Below are 18,933 nucleotides of genomic sequence, written 5' to 3'. Positions count from 1 at the left end.
AAAATTATCGGTAGAAAGTCAAGAATATTTTCTCTCGGCTTTTTTTTTCCCTCTCCTTTTTACTGGAAAAACATAGGAATAGAATGTTTGAAGAAATTGTAGATATTCTCTCTTCTCTTGTATCTGAAACTCGGGAGAAAAATAATGAATTTATCACGTACTCACAACTTCAGAAAGAAGTCAGAAAAAGAGTTATTAGAATTTTTCCTCTTATATTTAGATCCTTACATTTTTAAAGAAAAACAAAATGGTATAATCAAAATTTATTATATTTTCATTTTCATTCTTTTTTGTTCTCAAATTATAAAAAATTCTGGAGCACGAAAAGGAGGGGTGAATTTCAATTCTTTTAACAATCTCTTTCCCATCCTCCCTCTCTTAATTGAAGAGGACAATGTAGAGTATTATGACAACATCGGAGAATATGATTCTGTTTTTGGCTTATCTTAAAATAAGTGTTTATTTATTTGTAAATAATAATTAATTTCTAATTTATGTATCAAGTAATTTTGATATTTATCATTGATCAAACATAAAAACTATAAATGTTATACATCGTCTTTTAAAGGATTTTATTATTTTTTGCATAGTCAAATTTCCAAAAGGCCAAAAAAGCAAGTCACTCAAAGTTCAACTTCTAAGATTTTTGTTTATTATTCGGGAATCGGTTCATAAACACCTGATACAAACAAACGATACGAGTAACTTGATCCACACTTATAAACCATAAGATGGTAAAATAAATTTTTTCCAAAAAGACAATAGATTATCCTTGCGCAGATAATATTTAATATAATGATTTGTATTTTGGAAAAACTAAGGAATATAGCATGAACAATAATAAATAAATGTGCATGTCACTTACAAAATTAAAAATGTAATTTATATTTATGTTATACTAATATCTTTATCATCTCAATTAATTTTATGAATTCAACCAAAAGAACATTTACATATTTCTTTACTAATTCGAGGACCATCTACCTTTACAATCATTATATTATATACAAAATTCAACGGTAGTCCCTTTCGTTTACTAGTTCAAATTGTGAACCCAATCCCACTAAAGTATAAACGCATGCATACAAAAATACACCTATTATTCTTTTAGTTTCAAAGTTTTGAAATGCAAACATGAAGATGATACAAATAGCCTATACAACTGTAAAATTTGCAGCTGTAAAACGTGGAAAGAAAAAGGCACAAATAATCGTCAGGGTATTTAGGCATGTTTGGACTTATATTTAGGCACACTGACGTATGAGACGCGAACTGAAAATGTTCTGATATCGGCTCATACTTGAAAAGGATTCAACGAACACTGTTTTAAATATGAGGAAAATTTCGAAATTTTTGTGAGTGAGTGAAATATTATTATGACGAGAGTTGAAAAGAAACAGAATATAAAAAGAATGAAATGTTGGAATAGAGAGCGTGTTTAAGCGAGCTCCCTTTTAAAAAATTCAAGGGCTTGTTTTCTTAAAAAACTGCGTATTTTATTAATTTTTTAGATATAAATGTTAAAAAGGTATTTTTGTATTCCCTATTTAGAAAAAAAATAATATTTCAGAAAAAAATTTAATTTAACATATTTTATCCAACAATAAATCCATATTTTTTCGTAAGATTAGGCAAACAACCACGATATATGGTGTAAGTAACGAAATGAGAGTAAAAATAAAATCCGTAAATAATTGTCCAAAATATTACTGCCTTCGTCCCCGTCATTTTTATACAGTTTTCTTTTTCGGTGTCCCATCATTTCCATACATTCCTAAAATAATAACTTTTAATAATATAAAACACTATCACACCAACTAGTTTCTCCCACTATCTTTATTTTACAATAATATACACTATTACACCCACTTCTTTCCCTCACCATCACAAATCTATAATTAAATACAAATGGGTGTCGTCACTTTACCCACTTTTCATCTAACTCTACTCATTTTTTTACATTTTTTTTTGATCTCCGTATGTACACCAAATGTATATAATTTATTGGGACGGAGGGAGTAAAATTTTAATTTCATCCTTCTTATTCATTCGACCAAACATAATATAAGAGAAGATAAAAATATATTTTTAAATTTTTATACATTAATCCAATTTCCGAATTCACGTACACATCTTGCTTAAACACAGCCCGCTTCTTGTCGACTAATTTTTCTTCGATTTTTTTTTTTTTTTTTGAAACTAGTTTTTCTTCATTTCTATTTTCAAAATTTTATTCATAACGAAAACTCTATAATATGAAGAAAAATAATTGAAAATTGAAGATCTATTCTTCCGAAATCAAAATATAAGTTGATCAGGCAAGTCCTGTAACAAGATTTGACAATTAAAGAAAACAAGTGTGGAACAGTGAGTTACTATGATTAACCCACTCCTTAGGTACATGCTTTTTGGCACTCTCTTTCACACATAATACACAGTTTGGTCTCATCTTAAAAACTGTATGTGCTTGGTAGGTTGCGCCGTTTGATTTATTTTACACACACTGTCAGTAATATACACGAAAATGGGCCCTTTATTCCACCGAATGTTTTAATGCCTGATGGTGGTGGTGAGGTGAGATACAAAACCACTCTTCATCTTAATCAACCCCTCCTTTCTTTCAACCCCAACCCCATTTCTTGCTGTCTTGCATTTGATTTTTTCATGCTCTAACTGCTTTATTATCCACCCATCTTGCTTATTTTGGGTTTTATCCATCTGGGTTTTCTTGGGGTTCGAGCTTTTTTTGAAAGTTCTTGAATTTGTGGTTTTGTTTGTGATTGCTTGGAAGTTGCTGTTTTGGGCTTGTAGTTTGGTTGTTGGGTCTGGGTTTCTGTTAGGTCTGAGCAGGTAATCTCTCTCTCTCTCTCTCTCCTGTGTGTTACTTGAAGTTTGTTTAGAGCAGTCTTCTCATGTTTATGCACGTTATTATGTTTGTGCAGTAAATGATTGTTTTTAGATTGTTCAAATTCAGATTTTGAATATTTTTGGGTAATTGTTGAATTATTTGTATATATCTTGATTTATTTTTTTTTGGTTTTTAGGAATTAGGACCTGGTTTTTTTGAGACTTGGGCTTGGAAGTTAAGTGATGAAGCTTCATTGATTTTGTTGAAATTGAAGTTGGAAATCAATTCGATGTCGCGCGGGGATAGAGTAATTCAGCCACCCCTGGTAATTTATTGGAACTTTGCCTTGTATCTATTTGGTATGCATTATATTTCTAGTTTGTGTAGTTGGTGAACAAGCTTCACAACGTTCTTTGTTTTTATCAAGTGTCAATCGTGATTTGCCTTGTGTTATTTATTAAGATGTAGTAGTTACAATTTTTAATGTTGGTTTTAATGTTTTTTAAGTGTTGTTAGTCAAAGCATATGTTGTATCTGTGTCAGTTACCTCTCTATGCATCTAAAGATCATCGTTCGATTCATCTTGAATTCTAGTTATTGGCTATGTTTGCTTCAATGCTTCTAATCTCACATTGCCATCGGCTTGTATTTATACCCCTAAATGAATTAAAAACCTGCATAATATAATTCAAAATGCGGTTATTTAAAGGATAATGTAGTTGCTTCTGGTTTAGACTTAGAAGTAGTTATATCTATAGTTAACGTCAATGGAAGCAATCTGACATGATCAAGTTAATGGGAGTGACCGACTCCTGATTCCTGACATTTCTAGTAATATTATTTTGCCAGGAACTAATGATATAGCTCTGAGCTTTACAAGTATCTTGTGTTTATATTTCTGTTTGGTGTTTTTCTGTACCAATCCCTCTTAAGAGTGTTAGTTTTGATATGTATATATCAAAAAGGAAATATTGCCCAAGTAGTGGAGTCTCGGGTATTTGGTTACAACTTACAAGGCATTTTGAGTCTTGTGGCATGAACAAGGCCACAGTTGGTGAGTTTATTACATATGTATAGATGTATGGCTGATCTTTAATTGAACCAGATACTTTGGTTGGTTTATATTTCAAGCTGTGTCTTATTAAATATATTTTTGACAATGTAGTAGCGGCTTTGAATACGTTTGCTTGGGATTTTTCTTGAGGTTTGATCCGTTCCTAGAGTACTTCATCATATCTCCTTTTATAATGTTACTCAGGAACTAGGCCCACGAACTGTAGGTCTGGCTAGTTTAATAAGTTCAAGATGATTCATCTTTCATTATATAACTTTTAATGTTATTAAGTAGATGGCCACATCACAGAATGTGAAGCATAGTCATGTTTAATCACAGAATGTGAAGCATAGTCATGTTTAATCTCTAAAGAACAAGAAGAGTTGCTGTAAACAGGTCCCCTTGAGTAATAATAATAATTATTATTTTTTAAATTGAACATAATTAACTTGGGTATGTTCTGCAACTGCTTGCTGCAGGTTGATACAACATGTTTTTGTAGAGTAGATGCAGGCCTTAAAACTGTTTCTGGTGCTAAGAAATTCGTTCCAGGATCAAAGCTCTGTCTCCAGCCTGATGTTAAACCTTCGATTCATCCTACTAGACAGAAGCCAAGCCGTGGTGATAGAAATCGGAGCCAGTCTCCTCTGCTTCCTGGTCTTCCTGATGATCTCGCCATTGCTTGCTTAATCCGTGTCCCAAGAATTGAGCATCGTAAGCTTCGATTAGTGTGCAACAGATGGTACCGTCTTTTGGCAGGTAACTTCTTTTATACCCTCCGGAAAAATCTGGGAATTGCAGAAGAATGGATATACATTATGAAAAGAGACAAAGATGGAAAAATTGCATGGCATGCTTTTGACCCTACAAACCAGCTTTGGCAGCCTCTGCCTCCTGTTCCCAAAGAATATTCTGGAGCGCTTGGTTTTGGATGTGCTGTCCTTAGTGGCTGCCACCTCTACTTGTTTGGAGGCAAAGACCCTGTCAAGGGATCAATGAGACGGGTCATTTTTTACAGTGCACGGACAAACAAATGGCACCGTGCTCGAGATATGCTCAGGCGACGACACTTCTTTGGCTGTTGTGTTATTAACAACTGTTTGTATGTAGCAGGCGGGGAAAATGAGGGGGTGCACCGCTCACTGAGGTCAGCTGAAAAATATGATCCAAACAAGAATAGATGGTCGTTCATTTCAGATATGAGTACAGCCATGGTGCCCTTCATTGGGGTAGTCTATGAGGGCAAGTGGTTTCTGAAAGGGCTTGGATCTCACAGACAGGTCCTGAGCGAGGTATATCAGCCTGCAAGTGATAAGTGGGATCCTGTTCACGACGGAATGGTTGCTGGCTGGAGGAACCCTAGCACCTCATTAAATGGGAAATTATATGCTTTGGAGTGTAAAGATGGTTGTAAGCTTAGGGTCTACGATGAAACAACAGATTCTTGGAGCAAGCATATTGACAGTAAGATGCATATAGGAAATTCAAAGGCTTTAGAAGCAGCAGCACTTGTCCCGCTCAACGGAAAACTATGCATTATTCGTAACAATATGAGTATTACAATGGTGGATGTTTCAAAATCAGGTGACACAACAGGAGCTACCGCCGAACATTTATGGGAAACCATAGCCGGCAAAGGTCAGTTCAAAACATTTGTGACTAATCTCTGGTCAAGCCTTGCTGGTAGGAGCCGCCTAAAAAGCCACATTGTTCATTGTCAAGTTCTTCAAGCCTGATTGTCAATTCATGGTGTTGTAAATTACTCTGATATTATTACCATTAAAGTGTAAAATCTTTAATGGGGTATCAACATCTCTTGTTGTGATAATCTCTCTCTGCACAGGATGGATGGTATAAAAGCAGATGCAATTTATGCATCATCAGACTGCTGATTTTTGAGTTGCTATATGTATCATCCAGTGCTAAGGTAAAATAGTCTCTCGGACCTCTCTGTGCATGCTTTAAGAGTTCATTGTCGCAACATTTATATAGACATATGACCTGCTCCGGCTGCTACTCTTGTTACTTGATCAGTAGCCATATAACCGCTATATGTATTACTGTAGTTGTAAAGTTTGTGTGTTGGGTTTTTGTTAACATGAACATAGGTTGGTAGCTTGTGTGGGTTCTAAACAAGAAACTAGTATCAGTCACCCATCTCCTACCTAATGTTGTTTAGCTAGTGTAATTGTTTTGTTCAAGCCCTCTAGTGGTTTAATGAGGCTGTATTAAGGCGAAACAAGTCTGTTATGTACACTATATTTATAGAGATAGAGATGATGCAGAAAAGAATGCACTATTTGACCGATTCAAGGGAGCCGTATTTCTTTGAAGTTGAAGTTAAACTACTGCAGATTTTATAGTTACGAGAGGATGTGAGTGTATTAAATTAGTGGGTGTAGTACATAGTAAGAGGAAAGACAAAAAGCAAAGGAGTAGATGGAGATGGTGGGTACTGGGGTAAGTAATAATGGCAGAAGGCTGTGAGATCAGTGGTTGAAAATATAGCTAGTACAACACTAATGATGTTATTAAATCCACTTATTTAATGCTTCTGGTACCTGGTAGATACGATTCCAAGATATTCCAAGATTTTTATCGACTATGGGCAGAAAAAAAAGGACACTTCAATAAATATTTACACTACATGCTACTCCCTCCATCCCAATTTAGATGAGCTTTTTGCTCATTTCACATATATTAAGGAGTATTTAATGGTTATTGTTTTTTCAATCTATGTTCATATTTATTGTGTTGACTTTCTATAGTATTAGTTGGATGGTACTATACTAGTACATTGAAATAATAAATAAACAAGGGTAACAATGGAAGATTGTTGATAAATGTGCATTGAAAAGAGAGAGGCTCAACTATTTTGGGATAAAAAAATTTCCTAAAAAGGTCATTTAATTTGGAATGGAGGGAGTAATTTTAATCCACCGGACGATCCTCAGTCAAGGAATTGTCAATCTTATTGGTAGCTAGGAGAAAAACGAAATCTGACCAGAAAATTGGACAGGAAAACTAAATTTAAGAAAGGGAAAATAGATTTTTTTGTCACTGAACTTGTTATGTTTTTTGGAACTTGCCACTCAACTAAATAAGGGCTTTTTTCATAAATACCCAAGTGAAAAAGAATTTTTGCAAAAATACTATCATTTTTTAAAACAAATTGCAAAAATACTATCATTCAATTTTTTTTTGCAAAATTACGATTTTGCATATGCAACCAAATCTGCGACTACGAGCAACCATACTTGCAACTACATATGTAACTTTAAAAAAAATTGTTAAAATTATATTTAGTTGCATAATAAGTTGCAACTAGTTACAAAAGCGGAAAAATACATACCCCTGCGGGGCCAAAACAAAATCAACAGGTATTGCAACTAAAAACAACCGGAGTAACCAAAATTTCCTTGAAAGATGAAGCATAACAAGAAACAAAAGCAAATCGTAAGGACATAAACTTTAACTTCTGCCTTTACTCCTTCTACTCCTTCTAGACTCATCTTGTATGTGTCCGTCATTTCTCTCCGCTCATCTTTCTCATCTATTTGTCGTTTTTCGGAATCAATTTGATTTCCCCAAGATCTGAAAACCTAATCAAAAATTTGTCTCATCAATTGAAGTTTGAGAGAGCTAGCAATGAAAAAGAAGCGAGAAAGGAGAAAAGAGCAAAGAGAGAGATAGAAAGAGAGTGAGACGAAGGCAGAAGATACAGGGAGGATAGTGACACAAAGTGAGCAAGCTTGAAAAACCGTAAGTCAGGCCCCTTCAGATGTAAGAACGTAAATTTGCAAATAAGTTGTTGAGATTTAAAAAAGAAAGTAAATATGCAATTTTTGAGAGAAGATTGTATTATTGCAATTAAAATGTTAAAAAGAGGTATATTTGATAAATACCCAATTTTTTTTCCTTTTAGTCACTGATGTTAGGTTCGGATTTTTTTTTGCCACTAAAGTTAGGTTCGGATTTGATTATTACCATTTTATTAATTCTTTATAGTATTATTAAAATATATTGATAATCTATAATATTTTGATTATTTGATATATGTCTATCTTTATATATAGTACTTCTATGTACCCAAGATCGTTTATTTTCGGTGATAAGAGTTTGACACGCATTTTACGGTTTCTAAAAGATGTAGTCTCATAAATTATTTTATTTTTTCTTCCAAATAAACATTTAGTGTTTGAATTTTTATATGCAAAGAGAAAATCTCATAAATCGAAGATTAAGTTTTCCTCTCTATTTATTTATCTTTATCTTGAAAATTATAATAAGATAAAGTTATTAAAAATTATGAAGATAAATTTAAGAGAGATCTTAGGCTGAACTAGGTGATTGAAACTTTAATAATGAAAGATGATGCATCGTATCACTCAATTAGACTTTATTTTATCATGGAGAGCTTGAATTATTTGGAGTCATTAATTCTATACTGATGATTTAATGAATTTTTAGAATTCTAATTACAATTTATCCTGATTTTAATATTATACTGGCTCATTTTATGTTATTATTGCTATATACAAAGATATAAACATACATCATATTATCAAAAAATTATATACTATCACTATGTATTAATGATGCTACAATATGACCAAAAAAAAAAATGCTACAAAAAATTATCACAATGCTAATAATCATATTCGAACCTAAGTTGGTGACTAAAAACAAATCCAAACCTAACATCAGTGACTAAAAGGAAAAAAAATTTAGTTGAGTGGCAAGTTTCTAAAAACATAATAAGTTTGGTGGCAAAAAAATCTATTTTCCCTTTAAAAAAAAATGAATAGAAAGAAATCAAAATGGAAACGAACTCAGAAAACGATTTGGTTGCATTTATCCTTGCAAGTTGCAACTGAACTAAAAAACCAAACTGTCTGTATAGGCTTTAAAATTAACTTCTTTTTTCCTGAGAGATTATGGAGAAACTTAAACTGTTGACAATAATAGATTTCATAAAATGAAAATCATGAAAGGAATTGAAATCAACAAATGATTAATTCAACCTAAAAACCTATAAAATATAATAATAATTGTTAGATAAAATCCAATCTCTAACGAAATATATTCTACACAAACAAGAACCTCTTTATGTAATTTGTTTCTGTGTTATCCATTTTCCGGGGTTTAATGTGCTTTATATATATTATTTGATAAAATCATCTTATACAGATTACCGTTTCTAATGTATAATACAAATTCTAATGTAGAATAGCAATTCTAAATAATGCTTCTCCCTTTTTGTTATCTCCAAATTTGACATGGATCTCAACCGCTCACATTTAGGTATGGATCATCAAGTAAGTTCATTCCCGCTATTAATAGAGATTATCGGCTCTTCAGATCAATATGCCTTATTATTCTTATAATCACCTCATTATTGAGCCTCCACTATTCCTTATTATTCTTATAATCACCTCATTATTGAGCCTCCACTATTTAGAAGATTTATCAACGCTTAAGGTCTAGCTACCTCTTGGTCATGTTTATTGGGGTCATTATTGTTGAAGGTTGGTAGTCTAGTGACCACCTCGTCAGGACTCATTCTTTAGCTAGCTCTAAGGTCTCATCATTTATACTATAAATATGCCTCGTCGGAGGAGTCGTCCACGTTATTTTACCAAGTGTCTTGTGAGCTCTCACTAGGGCTACGCCCCTTTATCTCGAGTTCCCTCGCCCAGAAGAGGATGATTGGGCTCTCTCTCCGCACAAGAGGACTATCGGGCTCTCTCCCCATAAGAGTATTATCGGGTTCCCTCCGTAAGATGGTGATTGACTCCCTCACCCCATTATAAGATAAACAAGACATGATGGCTCATGACTAGTCCCGGTTGAGGTCTTTACCTCTTACTGGATCATTATCTGTTCTCCTGCCCGCTTCATGACAGTCTTTTGTCATATGATCCTAGACCATGTGAGTACGGGTTTCCATTGACGACGGCTTTCACTGTCCTACGAACCTGGATCATATTGGATCGGACTGACATCTAGCCCGCGCTAGAAAGTTTGACCCGCAAGAACTACATTGTAGTTTGAACCCCTGCACGTAGGCCTCTTGTGACTCATAACCTGATTCTTGCTGCAAACATACGAGAACTCTTTCTCTCGTTTGCTAGTTTGACCCGCAAGAACTACGTTGTAGTTTGAACCCCTGCACGTAGGCCTCTTGTGACTCATAACCTGATTCTTGCTGCAAATATATGAGAACTCTTTCTCTTGTGTGCTCAAGGATCAAAGCACATGATGAGCTACACTATCCATCAACTCTCGCTCTATGTTTTAATAGATACTCCCTCCGTCCCCTCCATTTCTTTACACTTTCTTTTTAGGGGTGTCCCATCCAATTCTTTACATTTCAAAACTTACCCAAAATAGTTAATGGGTCCCACCACTTCTTCACTTTTCTTTCTTTTTCACACTACTTTTACTCCACTATCTTCTTTTTATACATTAAAAATCAATGGGTCCCATCACTTCACCCACTTTTCCTTCTTTTTTCCACTACTTTATACATATTTCTTAACTTCCGTGTCCAACCCAAACGATAAGAAATGGGAGGGACGGAGGGAGTATTATATAATTTATGAATTTTAGTGGATTATATTTAATTTTAATTTTATGCGAGTGTTTAATAAAAAGTCGCAAAATTGATGCAGAGTCTTTAGGATTTATGCATAATATTTCAAAATCTCACGGATTTTGATGAGAATTTAAATATCTTAATATATACTAAACAATCTTATAAAATTTATTATTATTTTTGAAGTGTAAAACAATTTATAAATATTTGAATATGATCATATTTTAATGAATCTCATATAATCACAATCGAATATTATCTAATTTTTTAAACATAATTTAAAATCAAGTTTGAATATCAACGAATTTTGTACTAAATAATTTAAAATTCTAATTTAATATGTCGAGATTTTGATACATTCTTAAAATACGAATTGAGTATCTCAAATTTTATAAATGAAAAAAAATCTTTGACATTATTTAGAGGGGTGTATTGGATTGAGATTTTAAAGCATTTTTTTGCATTCATGAAATCCGAGGGTATTCGATTGGGATTGTTTGAAATCCATTAAAATCTTGAGGTATTCAATTGGGATTTTAAATTATGCTACAAAATCTGGTGGTATTCAATTGAGATTTTAAATTATGCTTTAAAATCCGAGGGTATTCGATTGGGATTGTTTGAAATCCATTAAAATCTTATGGTATTCAAATGCTGATTGATTTTTTTTCATTTCATAAAATGATAGATTTTGTGGCATTTTTCGGTGTATTTTAAGTTTTTTGAAATCCCACCAAATTCAATGGGATTTTGAAGTATTGTACCTAAATCCTATCAACTCTGCGACATTTCGTCAAGAATCCGCACAAAATCAAAATCTCATACAATCCATTAAAAGCTATAGACCAAAAACAATGCATTAAAATCCCAATCAAATACACCCCCGTTAATTAAATATATCATGATTCTGATAGTTTAAAAAAAAATTTTAACTACATATATCAAATTTTATAAGTGAAAATATCTTTTAAAATCTGGGTGGAATAACCTCTGACGTTTGTTAGGACTGTTGGTATGATCGCACACGCAAAATGAAGACTACAATTCATAGTACTACTAGAAAGCAGCTGCCCCCTCTCTGTCTACTCAACTCCCACACCATCGGACCTCAGCACTTTCGCCAATCCCCACTATCTCTCTCTCCCTAATTACACCCACCTCTCTCTCCATCTCTCTCGGGAAAATGTGTTTACCGTAAATCAACCCCACCCCTTCTACTTCCCTCACCACCTCTCTATATATACACTTTCACAATCACTCAACTTAAACACACAAACAATCCAACCACATTTTGATTTTCAGCAACCATGTCTTACAACAACTACAATCCGTCGTATCCTCCACTCCCAACTCGTCTCCATCGACCCCAAAGTAGGCCCCACCCTCCTCCACAACACAACCCCTCCGATCATCTCTCCGACAATCTCTCCCAACTCAGCCTCAACTCCGGCAACTCAAACGTCATCAACTTCGACGCATACGAGGACATTCCGGTCGAAGCCACCGGCTCCGACATTCCCCCGCCGGTGAACACATTCGCCGAGATTCAGCTAGGGAAAGCACTGGATGACAACATAAGGAGATGCAAGTACGTGAAGCCCACGCCCATTCAGCGCCACGCCATTCCGGTTGCTCTGGCCGGACGGGACTTGATGGCGTGCGCTCAGACCGGCTCCGGCAAAACGGCGGCGTTTTGCTTCCCCATCATCAGTGGGATTTTGAAGCAGAATGGAGCAATGGGGTTTGGGGGTGGTCGGAAAATCAGGGTGGCGTCTCCGCTTGCTCTTATCATGTCTCCTACTAGGGAACTTTCTTCTCAGGTTTTTATAATTTGTTACTCATATTTTTATTTATGTTCATTTGTTTTTATGTATGATCATTGTTTAATTGTGTGTATAGATACACGATGAAGCAAAGAAATTTTCTCATCAGACTGGTGTCAAGGTTGTGGTTGCGTATGGTGGGGCACCAATTAATCGTCAGGTTTGATTATTAGTATCTCATTTCTCTGGTAATGTTAGTACATAATAAAATTGGTTGATAAATATAATATGAAATAAATTTTGGATTTGATATTATAAAATCTAATAAAATTGGAGAACCATGCTATTTTAATGATTTAGAGGATAAAAGATGTTGTTGAACTGTTGAAGCACACATTCTTTATGTTCAGGAGACTATTATTCTTGTTTTACATTTTTATGATTGAAGAGCTTTGACTCCAACCAATTCTATCTTTTTTATTGTTTTGAATTGTTCTTTGTTCTGACAAGAATGTATCTGAATTGGTTTTTGTAAAAGTTATTGTTATACTCTTGGCTTATTTACTGGTCCTAAAGGGGATGATTAGGACATGACATCCTATTTTCATTTATCTAATTATGAAATAATGTTATTGAAGACATTTAACATTATAGTTTTGGAGTTTTGACCGACTTCAATTAAAATAAATTTTGAAATTTGATTTCTTTAAATTTTTATCTAATCATGGTTATTTGAATTATGTATATGTTTAATGTTATGTTGGAAGTACTTGCATATCCATATGTAATGCAAAATGTATGGGCTGATTAGCTGACATTTTTTAACGGAAGTATTTGATGTTGTAAACACTGTCAAGTTACTACAGAGCTCAATTTTGTATGCTTCTGCAGTTGCAAAATTTGGAAAGAGGAGTTGATATATTGGTAGCGACCCCGGGGCGTTTGGTGGATATGATTGAAAGAGAGAGAGTCTCTCTCAAAAGGATAAAGTATCTGGCTTTGGATGAGGCTGATAGAATGTTGGACATGGGGTTTGAACGTCAGATACGTCAAATTGTTCAAGAAATGGGGATGCCACCACCAGGTGCAAGGCAAACATTGCTCTTTAGTGCAACATTTCCAACCGAGATCCAGGTTTGTACATTCTGTTTGAATCAAATTATTTTAATGAACGAATGTATTTGAAAACGTGCTTATCCTTTATGTCTTATCTTATTCGACTGTCAAAAATCATTTTAATAAAGCTATCGGAGTATGTTTACATGTGCTACTTGAATTGCTGCAATTTTATCTCATCACAGTTACTCTTTTGCTGAACATGCAGAGGCTTGCATCAGATTTTCTTTCAAATTATATATTTTTAAGTGTTGGAAGAGTTGGTTCAAGCACTGAACTGATTGATCAAAGGGTTGAGCTGGTCCCAGATATGGACAAAAGAAGTCGACTGATGAATATACTAAAGGATCAAAGAACAAATGGCATGGATAGCAAGGTACTAGTAGAACATTTGTGGATCGCGAATGTTGAGACCAACAACATGTTGTGGCTTACCAATGTTTTGATGTTTTGCTTTCATGCAGCTTGCTTTGACATTAGTTTTTGTGGAGACAAAAAGAGGTGCAGATGCGCTTGAACACTGGTTGTGTAGGAGTGGTTTCCCAGCTACGGCAATTCATGGTGACAAAGTCCAAATGGTAACAAGTTGTCAGATTTGTCCTTTTTATTTTGAAAATATTAAACGTCATAGCTATGTGGAACAAGCATGTAATATATGTTGCTCCTTTTGTTCAAGTATGCTCTTCTCTTAAATTTCCTGATCTCCGTTTTGATACTTTTCTTCCTGTTGCCTCTGTAATGGATATCTTATTTGAAGGTTCTCAAAAAGTTGAATCTTTTTTATGCATATTTTTTGTTTTTACCTCAGTAATTAATATACTTTTTGGATGAACTTAGGAAAGAGAAAGGGCCTTAAGATCATTCAAAACGGGTACTACCCCTATACTGGTGGCTACTGATGTTGCTGCAAGAGGTCTTGATGTTCCTCATGTCACCCATGTTATCAACTTTGATTTGCCAAAAGACATTGATGATTATGTTCATAGAATTGGAAGAACAGGCAGAGCGGGCAAGTCTGGTTTGGCAACAGCATTCTTCAGTGAGAAAAATTCCCCTCTAGCTAAGGCCCTAGCTCAGTTAATGCAAGAATCCAATCAACAAGTACCTTCCTGGCTTACTCAATATGCAGAAACATCCTCATCTTATGGTAATGGCCGTTCACATCATCGCAAAGGTAGCAAGTTTGGTGGTCATGACTTCAGAAGTTCATCAAATAATGGGGGAGGCAGCAGGTATGATAGTTATGGCAGCGGCAACAATGATTATAATGCAAGCAACAGCAGCTATAATGATTATAATGCAAGCAACAGCGGCTATAATGATTATAATGCAAACTACATCGGCTATACTGATTATAATGCAAACTACAGCGGCTATAATAATTATAATGCGAGCACTGGTCCTGCGGATTACATGTATAATTATTCTGGCACTAATACTGGTAATTCTACGTATTCTGAATATTCTGGCAAAGACTTCGGTGCTGCTGGTGGCGGTAGTGATAATTATGCTGGTGGTGCACCAGGGTACGAGTCAATCGTTCCTACTGGTTGGGATTAGTTGGTCTCCGGATATAACTTTTGTATCTACTATGGATGCATTGGTAGAATGAAGTTTAACCCTTAAATGGTTTTGGACAAGCTGCTAGTTTTATGAATTCTATTGATCAATTTTTGGATTTTAAAAGTTGTAGCCAATGCCGATTAGTTCCAATTTTTGAAGTGTAATGCAACTTAACATTGTTGGGGAATAGATGTTTTGCTTATTGAAGAATAGTTTATGCCATTATTCATGACTTTTTTTTACCGCTTTCCTAAATTATTTGTTTGTTATAGATTATTTTAATTGAAATTTATAAACTGTGAAATTAATTTTTAAAAACTTCAAATCACGTAAAAAGTTGTAATAAAGGGAAAAAAGAGAAATAATTTTTTCTTAAAAATGAATATCTTGTGTGTTCTCAAGTTCGGAGAGAAATGAAAATTTCTTTTTTCTTTTCTTCTTGGGTCTTTTCGGTTTTGAAGCAAAAAAATTTATTGTCAAAATCTACTGTAACTTCTCTCCAATTCAAAATTTTTCTTTTCTCTCCTTGAAATAATTCTGAAGCATGGATAGGATAGGGATGATAATTTCAAAATTTTCATCAATCTCTTCTTTTTTCTCCCATTTTCAACTCTGGAGCACGATGTAAAACAGAAGGGTTTCGATAATGAATTCCTTTATTATTAACTACGTTTTTCGCTGGTTCAGTTGAAAATCACTCATATTATAATTCCTATTATTCATCAAAATTTTCTTGTCACTTATAATTAATTATAATGGGCGCTCCAAAATATAAATTTAATATTTTTTTTAATAAATTTATTGTATAATTACAATTTCCCTTAACAATTTTAAATATACGACCCTTTAATGAAAAACACTGAAATTTTTTTACTTTACGTTTCACGCTCACAGACCAATGATGAGAGGAAAATGTGTTTATTGACAAATAAGTTTGCTTTCTAATGACTTTCGAATCGATCATCTCGTCTCTCGATCAGAGTTTATACACACATATATACATGCATATAATTATTTATAAATTTATATTTGACTTGTTTATATTTATTATATACATTATTTTGATATTTCATCTCGATAATAACAAATAAATACTATCATTTAAACTTTTGATGAAAATTATATGTGTGTGATGTTCTATTTTTAAATAATTATAGAATATTAAATTTGGAACGAGGATATCAAATCTAAGTTAAAATCAAAAATTGTAAAAAAACATGAAAGAGTGCGAAACGGTTCCCCCCGTCCTCCTTACCTACACACCTTGTGTGCCGAGTCTTATTTGACGACGATTACAAGTTCCAACAATATCTCAATTTTTACCCCCAATTACAAAATTCATCGAACCCTAATCTCACAATTCATACAAATTGCATCAATTGATCCGATTGTAACTGCTCTCCACTCATCTGTAAGCATAATCTCATCATTCTCCATCTGAATTATATTTACTTCTTACTAAACTTGCACTGTACGTATTCTATTTTGAGATTCATATATTGCTGTATATGTATGTATAGGTAATTGTGTTGAATTGATTAGTTGAGGTGTGAATTGTGATGGAGGGGAACAAAGATGAAGCTATTAGATGTCTCAAGATCGGCCGTGATGCTCTTGATTCTGGTGATCGTGTTAGGGCACTTAAGTTTGTTGCGAAAGCCAGGCGTCTTGATCCTTCGTTGTCAGTTGATGATATCTTGGCTGATATTGAGGGGAAAAGTGGGGGGGATTCGACAAATGGGTCGAGTTTTGATCCGTTGAAGGATATGAATAAGGGGAGTTTGAATTCGGGGACTAGGCGTAGGGGTGCGAGTAGTGGGACGGCTTCGGTGGCGTATAGTGAAGAGCAGGATAGTATTGTTCGGGAGATTAAGAGGAAGAAGGATTATTATGAGATCTTGGGAGTGGAGAGGTCGTGTAGTGTTGATGATGTTAGGAAGGCTTATAGGAAGTTGTCGCTTAAGGTTCATCCGGATAAGAATCAGGCTCCGGGAGCTGAGGAGGCGTTTAAGTTGGTGTCTAAGGCGTTTCAATGTTTGAGTGATGTGGAGAGTAGGAAGACTTATGATGTTGTTGGATCAGATGAGCCGGTTTATGAGAGAAGGACTGCGAGGCGTAATCAAGGGTTTAATGGGTTTTATGATGGCGATGTTGATGCTGAGGAGATATTTAGGAATTTTTTCTTTGGAGGGATGAATCAAGGTGCTACTACACATTTTACTGGCTTTAATTTTGGACCTGGAGGAGTGAATGTGAGGTTTGGGAATAACAACGGGTCTGCAGGTGGTTCTAATATGAGGGTTTTGCTTCAGTTGTTGCCGGTGATTTTGATCTTGTTGGTGAACTTTCTGCCATCTTCACAGCCTATCTATATCCTTTCAAGAGAATATCCATATGAGCATCGTGTTTCCACACAAAAGGGTGTTAACTTTTATGTCAAGTCAGCCGACTTTGAGCAGCAGTACCCTTATGGCAGCAATGAACGAGGGGCGCTGGAGTTAAAAATTGAAAGGGAGTATGCATCTCTTCTTACTCAGAATTGTCATGTTGAGGCTCAACGACTTCGTTGGGGTTATATAAAGGAGACACCCTATTGTGATGCTTTGAAGCGGTTCCGGAATATGGCTTGATGTCTGGGTGTGTGTTCTGCGCCCTCAGTCATTTTCTTTTCATGTTATATATATATCGAAGAATTTAAGTTTTAGTCATATTATTATTCTTTACTTATTATGACATGTACTTGTCTTCTTGGCTTTCAACATAGAATTCATATTTCAAACAACAAAGAGTTTTCAGTAATTAATAAGTTTTCTGAAACCGGAGATGATTGACATATGTTGTTCCTCTGAAAGTCATCTTTTGTATATTTCCTTTGCTTTAGTCAAATCATAATGCAACTAGCATATAATTAATTTTTCAATGTTTTTCATTGCATTTGTTAAATGGCCAATTCTTCTCTCCTTGGGACCCAACAATGTTAATCTTACATTATGCATAAGTTTATCAGTCTCTGATAGTAGATCTGCCATATTAACCAATGGGTCCACTAACTGATTTCCGATTATTGGTCTATAATTCCTTGTGTCCCTTCTGTAACCCAGTGGTATTGGTTGTTTAATTGTCATCGCATAACTGTTATTTCCGACAGAAGTTGTATAAAGGGCTTGGTTGAATGTTAGGGGAATTTCTTTTGGGTCACTGTAGCACCACTCTGTAAGTTGCTTCACTTGCTTTATTCAGACCCTAAAGAATCAAAATTTTAGAAAAGAAAAAATCATAAGAATTTGGCTTGAAGCTCTGTTGTACTGTCAGTATGCGTGAGAAGAATCATGCTTTCTATTCCAAGACTAAAATTGCATAGCGCATTTAGTCCTATGCCATTACTTTGGAAGTTACACTTGAGGAAACCTTAATAACATGTTTATTTATGTTCCAATCATATATTCTTGTTATTCCTAACTTTTCAATATAAAGCATTGGATTGCTGTTCTTCAATTTGTTTGGACAGATACATTGTTTTTGCTGGAGATTGTGTGGTCAAAGGAAAACATCTGAAATCTACTTTTGTTTCGTATTTCAGATTTTGTGGTCAATGTGACTGTTTCAAGTAGTTTTCTTTATAAAGAAGTTAGCAGTTTTGATATTGTGCCCGGGAAAGTGAGAGACGAGGATTGCAAGTGCATTTGCAGCTGCCGTGTATACCTCTATGCTACCAAGACCAAAATTATAGTTGTATAAGGTTTTTACCAATATGAAATCTTGTGGACCAATTATTGACACTTTTGTGATTGTATATTTGGCTTTTGACCATGCTCACTTCATACATTGTCAATGTTTCTTTCATACTTTTCTTATTATTCTGCAGCGTATCAGCCTCTTATCGGGTCTCTTTATGTAATACAAGGTAAATAGAACGTGTATTGCAAATGTATCCTCGATATAATTTCATTTTCAGTAAAAATATTATGAATTAGTGTAAGAAGTTATCCCT

General features: G+C 34.5%; 3 protein-coding genes across 5 annotated transcripts; all 3 read left to right on the top strand.

The window, feature by feature from the left end:
- The first annotated feature begins 2,413 nt into the window (after positions 1-2,413).
- Positions 2,414-5,808, top strand: LOC108215466 (F-box/kelch-repeat protein At1g55270). 2 transcript variants are annotated; one of them, XM_017387982.2, is made up of 3 exons: positions 2,414-2,850; positions 3,045-3,173; positions 4,382-5,808. In XM_017387982.2, the coding sequence occupies exons 2-3, from the start codon at positions 3,138-3,140 to the stop codon at positions 5,636-5,638; spliced, it is 1,293 nt and encodes a 430-aa protein (XP_017243471.1). In that variant the 5' UTR covers positions 2,414-2,850; positions 3,045-3,137; the 3' UTR covers positions 5,639-5,808. The 2 variants fall into 2 exon arrangements, with proteins under 2 accessions (XP_017243471.1, XP_017243470.1); XM_017387981.2 differs by having other exon boundaries at positions 2,425-2,574.
- A 5,757-nt stretch (positions 5,809-11,565) lies between these two features.
- Positions 11,566-15,166, top strand: LOC108211630 (DEAD-box ATP-dependent RNA helicase 52C). The gene is made up of 6 exons (XM_017383278.2): positions 11,566-12,320; positions 12,400-12,483; positions 13,155-13,397; positions 13,588-13,755; positions 13,844-13,957; positions 14,217-15,166. The coding sequence occupies exons 1-6, from the start codon at positions 11,808-11,810 to the stop codon at positions 14,937-14,939; spliced, it is 1,845 nt and encodes a 614-aa protein (XP_017238767.1). The 5' UTR covers positions 11,566-11,807; the 3' UTR covers positions 14,940-15,166.
- Positions 15,167-16,159: 993 nt separating this feature from the next.
- LOC108214875 (chaperone protein dnaJ 49) lies at positions 16,160-18,785 on the top strand. 2 transcript variants are annotated; one of them, XM_017387114.2, is made up of 3 exons: positions 16,160-16,353; positions 16,463-17,579; positions 18,523-18,785. In XM_017387114.2, the coding sequence occupies exon 2, from the start codon at positions 16,502-16,504 to the stop codon at positions 17,570-17,572; it is 1,071 nt and encodes a 356-aa protein (XP_017242603.1). In that variant the 5' UTR covers positions 16,160-16,353; positions 16,463-16,501; the 3' UTR covers positions 17,573-17,579; positions 18,523-18,785. The 2 variants fall into 2 exon arrangements, with proteins under 2 accessions (XP_017242603.1, XP_063946504.1); XM_064090434.1 differs by lacking the exon at positions 18,523-18,785 and adding an exon at positions 18,451-18,469 and having other exon boundaries at positions 16,218-16,353.
- The last annotated feature ends 148 nt before the right edge of the window (positions 18,786-18,933 follow it).

Source organism: Daucus carota, chromosome 3, assembly GCF_001625215.2.
Source record: "Daucus carota subsp. sativus chromosome 3, DH1 v3.0, whole genome shotgun sequence".
NCBI lineage: Eukaryota > Viridiplantae > Streptophyta > Magnoliopsida > Apiales > Apiaceae > Daucus > Daucus carota.
The sequence above is the reverse complement of the archived record's forward strand: the minus strand, read 5'-3'. Positions and strand labels throughout refer to the sequence as shown.